Source organism: Cibotium barometz, chromosome 38, assembly GCF_041138505.1.
Source record: "Cibotium barometz isolate CiBa-2024 chromosome 38, ASM4113850v1, whole genome shotgun sequence".
Taxonomy (NCBI): Eukaryota; Viridiplantae; Streptophyta; class Polypodiopsida; order Cyatheales; family Cibotiaceae; genus Cibotium; species Cibotium barometz.
The window spans coordinates 43,500,578-43,512,432 of NC_141083.1; the positions used below are offsets into that span (position 1 = coordinate 43,500,578).

The following is an 11,855-nucleotide window of genomic DNA, read 5'->3' on the forward strand; positions in this document are numbered from 1 at the left end:
TCCTCCTCGTGGAGTTTCTAGATTGGCATGTTTTCGATAAAAGTCTCCACGGCATGGTCTTTGACATCAAGAAAGGCCCTACTCTACGACAAATACTCAACTACTGCATGCGAGGACAGTGAATGCAAGGCTAGAGGATCCTCACATTCGAAGATATGTATCGAAACTGCCTTTTGGACATGCTACAAGGGATTGGACCACACCACCTAATACAAAAAGTCCCGTTTCGACTTCTACGGAAACTTCAACAGCTTCTACCATTGATTCCCATGAAGCTTCATGCCGATTCCGAGAATGAAACCGCAAACATTACTCCAAATGCACGGCATCTTCTTCAAGCCATACTTTTTGTATCGTGCAATGCGCTTCATGTAAAATGATTATGGGAAATCTCCGAGTTTTTGACTTGTGTAATGTCAGAAGATAGTCAAACCTAAGCTTACAACTTATGTAATGCCGGTAGTGTATACATAGACTAGGAAATCAGCCTAGACTAGCTTTTGGACCACCAGACATTACTTGGGCGGCCGGGCATTATACATATGAATCTTGTATATTAGAGATTTTGACTAATGAGAAAAGACATAATCCCATTTTCACAATTGAGTTTAAGTTTCTTGCTCTTGTGATTGAAGTTTTCTAGTACATGCTTCTCTTGCTTGTTACATGCATGCTTAAGGAATATGTTGAAGAAAGATTTACTACCAGCATAGTCGCAAGCATAGTCTAATAGTCAAGCTTGCTGATAAGGCCACAACGAAATCCATGCGGCTTTTGCGAAAACCGAGAATCAAGACCTCTAGGCTAAGTTTCTACCACTATGGTGATGAACTTTTCTTAGTAGGCCAATTCCTATGACTGCATCGCTGGAAGACCCTTCATGAAAGAAACCAGAATGGTTCATGACTGGGACAAACCACATCTACGTTCGGAAAAGGATGAAACCCTCAAGGTAAACCGATGAACATGGAAAACTCGTCCCATGAGTGGTGGATTTTTCCCCAAACACTCAATAACCACAATTAACACCATTGAATTGAGCATGTCTCTACGGATCACAGTAAGGTGAAGCTGATCCTTTAGTTTCCACCACCCACAAACTTCAAGGGTGTCCAACGATTCATGAGACACGTCGGGTACTACAAAAGATCCATAATCTTATATGCCAACATAGCAAGACCCTTGTGCAGACCACTTGTCATCTTTGAGTGGACAGATGAGTGCCAAAAAGCCTATGACACTCTCAAGAAATCCTCAAGTGCACTAATCCTAAGATCTCCCAACTGGGATATTATCTTCCACGTGCATATAGATGCTAAGAGCATAACATGGATTTCCTTGTTAGCTTTCCCAGCCACCAATTGAACGACATGGAACAAAACTTCAAGAGGACTCTCATTGGTCTATGCTGTAAAGAAACACCACCATTATCTTTTGACGAATAAATTCATGTTTTTCGTCGTAGACCATCAGCAACTTCTTTACTTGGTCAACAAGCCTTGCACTATGGGAAGGGTAACCCGATAGCTTTTGATCTTGCTAGAATCTAATTTCAATGTAACCGTACGGAAGGGCTCACAGCGTGTGCACGCTGACCACTTGTTGCGCATCCCTAATGGAGAACCACCAATGGGAGTGGATGATGAATGACCAGACGCTCTACTATTCAAACTCTATATTGTTCCAGAATGGGTTGAAGAGATCGTCCACTATTTGGCTAAAGGCCTTCCCCAAGAGAGACCCCTTAATATAGACAGAGCACGGCGCTTTATTAAAAAGGCATCCTCCTATCAATTGATTGTAGGGCAATTGTACAAGCTAGGCCAAGACGGAACATGAGGTGGTGCCCTCAAGAATTCAAATACGTCGATGTCCTTGAGCAAGCCTACTCTTGTGTGGCTGGAGGACATTTCTTGGCAGATACCACAGCAAAAGTCTTGTTAGTAGCAGGCTTGTAGTGGCCCGGAGATGCAACAGAATTCGTAAAAGGTTGCAATGAATGTTAGCATTTCGCTGGGGTTCACAACTGTGAAAAAAATCTCCTGCACCATGTAGTGTCTCTTCAACCATTTGAGAAACAGGGTATTGACTTTGTCAAACCAATTAGTTTGGCTGCTCGAGGTACTCAAGCACGATTTATCATTGCCGCAAGTATGGACTACTATACCAAACGGGTTGAGGCTCGTGCTACCACAAAGACTGATGCCAAATTCCTTCAAGTCGGGGACATGGTTCTTATGTTCAGCACAAATAAACAAAAAGCGCAAGCTAAAGTACAAGGAAATGGGGCCATTCCTAGTGAGCGAACTCACACCTCAAGGATCCGCACGCATCAAACACTTGACAATGTGATATGAAAGGATTATTCAACGGTAGCAAACTTAGACATTGCTATGGCTCTTTAACTGCAAATGCTTTAAAGGCCATTCACCAAAAGAAAGAGGAAAAAATAAAAGAGGTTGCAATGAAATGAGAAGCCCAACGCGAAGCTAAGGCTAGGCAAGACAAGTTGTGCAACCACCACATCTCCATTAACATGCCCCAAGTCATTAATCTAGAAAAAGAAGATTGGGAGATGAATCCCGCTAAACATTGACTGGGCATGACCACTGAAACTCGGCTAGAACAAAAGCTAGCACTCGTCGACACGGGTCCTAGCCATGGTGTGAGACATGGCATGCGCTACAAAGACCGTTGTTGACACCCACAAAAGCACAACTGGAAGGAGTAACACGTTAAAAACCACATGCATAGGTTCGTTCACTGCCATGTTCCACATTGGGAATAACCGCTTGGAAGGGAAGTTCTATGTCATGCCTACATGTACCATGCGTAAAGAAGTGCTTCTTGGACGGGGATGGTTGGGGGCACAATCGTTGCCAAATTAACTGGGACTCACGAAGCACTATCTTGCAACTTGTCTCGCGACTGGTAACTGTTCTGATGACAGACGAGGAGCCCATCAAGATCCTGGAATAGAGCAACACCCAAACCCCACCCCCAATATCAACGGGATCATTGATCCCCTCGACATTTGCTCATCAAATTGAATCTAGAGAAGAAGTTCAACCAATGGTCAAGAGAGACCGAGGGAGATACAAGCGACCACAAGCCAGGGCTGCCCCAATCACACACGAACTCATGGGTGAACAACCTGTGTGGTTGTGACTCTACCTTCTCCAGGCCAAGTATTAAAAACAGTACTGCTACGCTCCGAAGTACCTCAGAGTCAGCCCAATGTAATTTCCAATCGAACGAAGATGAACCTGGGACCTATTCGAGAAAGAGCAAGAGAAGAACTCGAAGCTTCCCCTTGATACCTCCACCTCGATCACCCCTCCTCCTCCAACGAAGACTGGATGCTTCACACAGTGCACAAAATCATCCAGGATTATGATGAGGTGCTAAACCCCGACATCATCATCACTATATGCTTTTTTCACCTCATCATTGTCCTCCTCGTGGAGTTTCTAGATTGGCATGCTTTCAATAAAAGTCTCCACGGCATGGTCTTTGACATCACCAAACTCTTGCTTGTTACATGCATGCTTAAGGAATATGTTAAAGAAAGATTTACTACCAACATAGTTGCAAGCATAGTCTAATACTCAAGCTTGCTGATAAGGCCACAACGAAATCCATGCGGCTTTGCGAAAACTGATAATCAAGACCTTTGGGCTAAGTTTCTACCACTATGGTGATGAACTTTTCTCAGTAGGCCAATTCCTATGACTGCATCCTTGGAAGACCCCTCATGAAAGAAACCAGAATGGTTCATGACTGGGACACAAACCACATCTACGTTCGGAAAAGGAATGAAACACTCAAGGTAAACCCGTGAACATGGAAAACTCGTCCCATGAGTGGTGGACCTTTTGCCGAACACTCAATAACCACAATTAACACCATTGAATTGAACATGTGTCTATGGATGACAGTGAGGTGAAGCTGATCCTTGAGTTTCCACCACCCACAAACTTCAAGGGTGTCCAACGATTCATGGGACACGTCGGGTACTACAAAAGATCCATGAGTTTCCACCACCCACAAACTTCAAGGGTGTCCAACGATTCATGGGACACGTCAGGTACTACAAAAGATCCATAATATTATATGCCAACATAGCAAGACCCTTGTACAGACCACTTGTCATCTTTGAGTGGACAGATGAGTGCCAAAAACTCAAGAAAGCCTCAAGTGCACTAATCCTAAGATCTCCCAACTGGGATATTATCTTCCACGTGCACATAGATGCTAAGAGCATAACATGGATTTCCCTGTTAGCTTTGCCAGCCTCTTTTGACGAATAAAGTCGCGTTTTTCGTCGTAGATCATCAGCCACTTCTTTACTTGGTCAACAAGCCTTGCACTACGGGAAGGGTAAGCGATGGCTTTTGATCTTGCTAGAATCTGATTGCAATGTAACCGTACGGAAGGGCTCACAGTGTGTGCATGCTGACCACTTGTTGTGCATGCGGCATCCCGAATGGAGAACCACCAATAGGAGTGGAGGATGAATGATCAGACGCTCTACTATTCAAACTCTATATTGTTCCAGAATGGGTTGAAGAGATCGTCCCCTATTTGGCTAACGGCCTTTCCCAAGAGAGACCCCTTAATATAGACAAAGCACGGCGCCTTATTAAAAAGGCATCCTCTTATAAATTGATTGCAGGGCAATTGTACAAGCTAGGCCAATACGGAACATAAGGTGATGTCCTCATGAATTCAAATACGTCGATGTGCTTGAGCAAGCCTACTCTAGCGTGGCTGGAGGACATTTCTTGGCAGATACCACCGCAAAGGTCTTGTTAGTAGCAAGCTTGTGGTGGCCTACTTTGTTTGGAGATGCAACAGAATTCGTAAAAGGTTGCGATGAATGTTAACGTTTCACTAGGGTTCACAACTGTGAAAAAATTCTCCTGCACCCTATAGTGTCTCTACAACCATTTGAGAAATGGGGTATTGACTTTATCAAACCAATTAGTTTGACTGCTCGAGGTACTCAAGCACGATTTATCATTGCCGCTACTACAGACTACTATACCAAACGGGTTGAGGCTCATGCTACCACAAAGACTGATGCCGAATTCCTTGAAGTTGGGGACATGGTTCTTATGTTTAGCACAAACAACCAAAAGCGCAAGCTAAAGTACAAGGAAATGGGACCATTCCTAGGTGAGCGAACTCACACCTCAAGGATCCGCACGCATCAAACACTTGACAGTGTGATATGAAAGGATTCTTCAACGGTAGCAAACTTAGACATTACTATGGCTCTTTAACTACAAATGCTTTAAAGCCATTCACCAAAAGAAAGAGGAAAAAATAAAAGAGGCTGCAATGAAATGAGAAGCCCAACGCAAAGCTAAGGCTAGGCAAGACAAGTTGTGCAACCACCACATCTCCATTAACATACCCCAAGTCATTGATCTAGAGAAAGAAGATTGGGAGATGAATCCCGCTAGACATTGACAGGGCATGACCACTGAAACTGGGCTAGAACAAAAGCTAGCACTTGTCGACACAGGTCCTAGCAATGGTGTGAGACATGGCGTGCGCTACAAAGATCGTTGTTGACACCCACAAAAGCACAAGTGGAAGGAGTAAACACATTAAAAATCACATGCATAGGTTCGTTCACTACCATGTTCCACATTGGGAATAACCGCTTGGAAGGGAAGTTCTATGTCATGCCTACACGTACCATGCGTAAAGAAGTGCTTCTTCGATGGGGATGGATGGGGCACAATCGTTGCCAAATTGACTGGGACTCACAAACCACTATCTTGCAACTCGTCTCGAGATTGGTAACTGTTCTGATGATAGACCAGCAGCCAATCAAGATCCTGGAATAGAGGCAACACCCAAACCCCACCCCCAATATCAACGGGATCATTGATCCCCTCGACATTTGCTCATCAAAGTTTATCTGGAGAAGAAGTTCAACCAATGGTCAAGAGCTCATTGCACGAGAGACTGAGGAAGATACAAGCGACCACAAGCCAGGGCTGCCCCAATCACACACGAACTCATGGGTGAACAACCTGTGTGGCCAAGTATTGAAATCAGTACTGCTACACTCCCAAGTACCTCAGAGAGTCAACCCAATGTAATTTACAATCGAACGAAGATGGACCTGGGACCTATTCGAGAAAGAGCAAGAGAAGAACTCAAAGCTTCCCCTTGATACCTCCACCTTGATCACCCTCCTCCTCCAACGAAGATTGGATGCTTCGCACCCTACACAAGTTCATCCAGGATTATGATGAGGTGCCGGACCCTAACATCGTCATCACTATATGCTTTTTTCTGCTCATCATTGTCCTCGTGGAGTTTCTAGATTGGCATGCTTTCGATAAAAGCATGACATCAACAAAGGCCATACTCTACGACAAATACTCGACTACTACATGCGAGTACAATGAATGCAAGGCTAGAGGAGCCTCACATTCGAAGATATATCGAAACTGCCTTTTGGACATGCTACAAGGCATTGGACCGCACCACCTAATATACAAAGTCCCGTTTTGACTTCTACAGGAACTTCAACAGCTTCTACCATTGATTCCCATGAAGCTTCGTGCCGATTCCGAGAACGAAACCGCAGACATTACTCCAAATGCACGGCATCTTCTTCAAGCCATACTTTTTGTATCGCGCAATGCGCTTCATGTAAAATGATTATGGGAAATCTCCGAGTTTATGACTTGTGTAGTGTTGAAAGATAGCCAAACCTAAGCTTACGACTTATGTAATGCCAGTAGTGTATACATAGACTAGGAAATCAGCCTAGACTAGCTTTTGGACCCCTGGACATTACTTGGGCGGCCAAGCATTATACATATGAATCTTGTATATAAGACATTTTGACTAATGAGAAAAGACATAATCCCATTCTCACAATTGAGTTTAAGTTTCTTGCTCTTGTGATTGAAGTTTTCTTGCACATGGTTTCTCTTGCTTGTTACATGCATGCTTAAGGAATACGTTGAAGAAAGATTTACTACCAGTCTACCAGTATTCTCTTCTACTTGATTGCAAATTTCTTTTACAAATCGACTCTATTACAACTTGATGGCCTTGTATATGAAGTTTGCCATCAAAAATAGCTTTCTATAGGCTATTTCAAAAAACAAAGTCTAAGTTGCACACACTGTGTAAATGACCATACTGCTACTTCAAATAATAGCACAAAAAATCGTAACCATGACAACAAAGAATTACACTGCGTGAGATGGTGTGTGTGATGGTTTGTTGGGCTGATGGAAGCTAACGGTGGCAATTCACAGCTCTATGCATAAGGGTGCTGCACCTAAACAAGATGATAACAAGGTGTACGTGTTGACAAAGGGTGCGATGGGCCAATTATATTGAGCGTTAAGCTAGGCCCCCTTTGTTGGAGTGGAGATCAAGGTAGCAACACATACATAGATGCAGCAAGCAAGGACAGAGAGATGGAATTGAGATGGCTACCAGTAGATTATTGATGACAAAGGAAACCTGCAAAGTGTGTGAAAAATGGCATAGTGTAGAGTGTGGAAATGTTACTTAGCAGAAATGCAGAAATCAATGATAATGTTGACGATGTTGTTGAAGCTGTTGTTCAAGAGCTTGAAGATACGATGTCCAAGACGACGATGGCCCTGTCTTTGCAGGAAGAAAAGCACATACCAAATCTTAGGGCCCTCATGCAAGACCAAACCCGGCATGTTTTGGAGAAGACCCAAAATTGGATGAAGAAACCTAGCATGGCAAGATTTGCATTAACCTCCTAACCATTATATACCAATTAGCCTCCATGCACCCTAGTTATAAACAGACAAGTCCACACACTTATCTCCTGCTTGTTAATTGATCCCTCGTACATGGACATCAATAGACTGTCTCCAGTCAGCTTGGCTTGGCTTATGAAATCGGCCTTGCATTAGTTGCTTGCCTTAGGCCGACATTCACACTCGCTACCTGCAAATGTCAATTGCACACTCATGCCACCATGGTACCGGCTCTCTTTCGGATAGCTTGTCCTCAAGCTCCTGCTTTCTCTCTTGGGCCAAAGTATTACTTTACTGGCCTTAATCCACTTGATCCTCGCCAATTTGATAATCAATTTACTAGAGTTGTGATAGACCCAGAGCAATGAAGATCATATTGAGCCGTGATGTAGCATTCTTGAAGCAACCACATCGAATGGAGAAGAAACTGCCCTCCAGCTAGCAAACACCACCACCAATAGCAAAACCGTGGGCTTCCCATTCCCCATGGATGCTAAAGAGTTGCCTCCACCTGTTTCACTACAACGAAAATAACAAGCATGCGGAACCACTAAAGACTAAATCATTCCCTAGGGTGCCTGAATTTGAAAAAAGAGTGGTACACCGGGTGTGATGATCTCAAGGAAGCTGTTGGGAATCCCCAGAGGAAGGGCTTCGATGTCCAAGGAGGCTATGATTGTATTTACTAGGTCGGAGAAGCGCTGGACAGAGTGCCGCTAGCCCAGGTTGCAGGGTTAGGAGCTGCAGGGGGGGCGGCAGTGTTGTGGAGGAGGCAGGCAAGGGAGGGGTCAAAAGTTGGTGCTGAGGAGGAAACGAATGAGGGTTGTCGTTAGGAAGGGCGGATGAATGCTATGGGAATGTGATAAATGTTCATAATGGTTCTGCCAAGGGATAGGTGCCTTTGGCCTACTGCATGGGGAGGTAGCCTGCAGTAATGTGCTCATCTTCTCTTTTGATGACTGCTGGGAGTCCCCCCAACCCTGCTCCAGATGGGACACGAGCAGGGTGCGTGGGGGGGGCAGGGGTTGTATGGGGTGTCGTTTCTTATTTGGTTACTTGGGGGTACAGCAGATGGAGGGGACAGGTGAGGATGCTCTCGTGTGGGCCTCTAGATGGGTCTTCTCTGTCCTGCCGTGGCTGCTATGGTCGCCAACTGCTAGTGGCATTGGGGCAAGTCTACACAATATGTGCCATCTGGCAACAGGATGAAATCATGGCAGGGGAGCCTTGAGAACTCAATCCTTCGTGTGAAGCGAGTGCCCTGGCTCTGGCTGTTTGATGGTTTTGAGGCTGAGCGGACAGATGATGTGGGGAACCAAATCCTCTGAGCAAGGTGATTTATTATCAAAAGGAGTATTTATAATACAAGCTTGTGGGTGATCCTCGATCACCATATATATCCATGGTACCATTGGGTACCATTGTATCAATTTTGGTCTAATAGACCCTTGAGTTTTTCATAAAAGTTAATTTTACAACGTGCTTATGAAAACAAATTATAGACAAAATCCAAACCAAAAATGGTTGCAGATGTAGATTCTTTCAAAAGCCCTCTTCAAGCACTTCCTAGGGTAGCGAAAAGACCCACCTAGCAGCCAAAATTCCGAATTTGGGTCTTTTACCCTAGCTAGTCCTTGACAGTGATTATTTGCAGCTTTCCCCTTCAGGTGCTTGAACTAAGGTCAAAACCTGTCCCAAAACTGCCCACAGGCCTTGGACAGCTTACAGGTACCCTTGAGATAAACACCAGCTGAGAAGGCCTCCTAGTGACGCTCGGCCAGCCCCGGACAGCAAGAGATACAGTCCTGGGTAGCTTCACTTCAATTTGTACAGGTCTTGAACAGCTTCATACTTGTCGTACGGTCTTGAACAGCTTCATACTTGTCGTACAGGTCTTGAACAGCTTCATACTTGTCGTACAGTATCATGGGCAGCCGCGAACAGCAAGGACAGCAACATGGGCAGCCACCAATTTGGTTGATATACAGTATAATGAACACGGGCTGCTTTAGATCTGGCCATACAAGTTGGGCAGCTTCCATTGAGTTGGGCAGCAGATTACAGGAGATGGCCACAGAGTAGGGGAACACCTTCGTTTTCAGGTCCATACAGCTTGTGGAGGTCTACTAAAGCAAAAGTACTCTCTGCGTTGGGCAGACAGTTATAAACAGGATGGAAAAATGGGGAGGATAACTGGCCACCCTCATTAAAAGGATATGGACAGGTTTGGACCCAGCGCCCTTCGTTAGAGGTGTGGATACTCTTGCATGGGTATGGGGTGGTTAACCATGAGGTTTAAGGTTTGGCTCTGCCAACTTTGGCAATGTCCTTGCATCCTCCTTCCACCTTACCAATGGTTGGGAGTACATTAATAGTGCTATACCATGCAGGTCTGAACTTATGTCTCTTCAGTATATCCTCTTTATGCAACCTGAATGTGCCTTCTTTTTCTTTCTTTTTTTGCAGATGATGACGGGATTGTTCCTCTCTGGGAGGCGATACAAGCAGGCCACAAATTGGTTGCTGAAATGTTGTGGAACCAGGGAGCACGCTTGACATCAGAAATGGAGGGCGAATTTCTGTGCAGAGCTGTCGACAATGGGAGCCTGGAGATCTTACAAGACTTGCTAAAGTATGGAGCCAACATCAATGCTGCAAACTCCGATGGCTCTACGGCGCTTCACACTGCAATCGCAGCAGGCAACCTTGACATTGCAAGTTTCTTGATCAACAATGGAGCTGATCTTGATAAAGCTGATGTCAGGGGTGTAAAACCTGTTGAGTTAGCGAAACAGCAGAAGCAGGACGACCTGATTAACCTGTGTCTCAAGAAGCAATGCTCTTCTGATGAAGTGGGGGAGAAGAAGAGCATGAATGGAGACTTGGAGGACAAAATTGCAAGAGAGAGCTTGAATGACAGTATTGTACAGCATGTCGTGTCTGCACCCACAAAGGGGAAGCGTCTGGCACAAGGGGTGACACACAGGGGTGCCCGGACAGCAGCCAACTATGAGAATTCCCTTGTGAGGATGGTTTCTTTGTCTTCCCGGATTTTAGATAGAGCTATTCCTTCCAGAACACGCAACTCAATTCGCGTAACAGTTTATCGCTACCATCCCAAAGGCAGCCATTTGGTGAGGCAGCTGGGGAAGCTGATTAATCTGCCAAGCTCTTTGGAGGAGTTGCTTCAGCTTGCAAGTAAGTACACGGCTAGATTTGCCTTCACATATATGATAACTCAAAATTTCTTCTACACCTCTTCCTTGGTTTACATGACTCAGGAGAATGTGATCGTTTTGGTTGTACCCAAAAACAGGTGAAGAGTTCAAGTATTCTCCTGTGAAGATCCTGAGCGACAGCTTGGCAGAAATAAATACCCTCAGTGTGTTGAGGGACAATGATCATTTGTACATTGTTGACAAAGAAGAATTGGACAGGATACTTGGACCACATGGGGAAACCGATGGCTAAAACAGACCACATGGGGCAGCCAATGGTTAAAACAGACCTGTGTGGTGACCAAGGGGTTCCAATACATGCAAGAAGACCAAAGAAAAGATGGGCAAGCCTCCAATATAATATGCACATTATAAAGATAATGTACATTTGGTGAATAGTGCTGTATTAAAATGAGGTCATTTTCTACGTCTCTTTTTTTCTTTCTTTCTTTCTTTTTTGCATGCCACACTGCCCCTTCACCACCTCCACCGCCTGGCGCTTCTCCCAGCCTCCTCGCGGGACAGCAAATGGCGGTGCAGATAATGATATACAGGAAGGGACAGAAGGAGAAGAGGGCGATGGTGATGATCGCAAGAGCTCTTGCGGAAGGAAGGTAAGGGATCACTAAGAGAGAACGCTGAAGTCGGGAAGCAAGAAGGTAACCCGTTTGCAAGCCTTAGCCCCTCGTCGCATGGCTTCGCTGCAACCCCTCACTCAGGGCTGTAGAGGGTGCGTGGGAGGTTTTTTTTTCTTTTCTTTTCTAGTTCTGTTGTTTCGTTCTTTTGTTGGCCTAAGGCAGCAGGCCATAGTGTTCACTTAAGGTTTTTGGATGGCAAAGTTTTCGAGGTACACAATAAGTGG

The 11,855-nt window shown here is 44.9% G+C and overlaps 1 protein-coding gene across 3 annotated transcripts in view; it reads left to right on the forward strand.

Moving 5' to 3' along the window:
- LOC147616752 (potassium channel KAT3-like) overlaps nucleotides 1-11,440 on the forward strand; it is a 190,067-nt gene extending 178,627 nt beyond the window's left edge. For all 3 annotated transcript variants that reach the window (XM_086777811.1, XM_086777812.1, XM_086777813.1), the window contains exons 12-13: nucleotides 10,242-10,973; nucleotides 11,092-11,440. In XM_086777811.1, the coding sequence (XP_086633937.1) occupies nucleotides 10,242-10,973; nucleotides 11,092-11,246 (887 nt within the window). In that variant the 3' untranslated portion in view covers nucleotides 11,247-11,440. The remainder of the gene's footprint in view (nucleotides 1-10,241; nucleotides 10,974-11,091) is intronic.
- The last annotated feature ends 415 nt before the right edge of the window (nucleotides 11,441-11,855 follow it).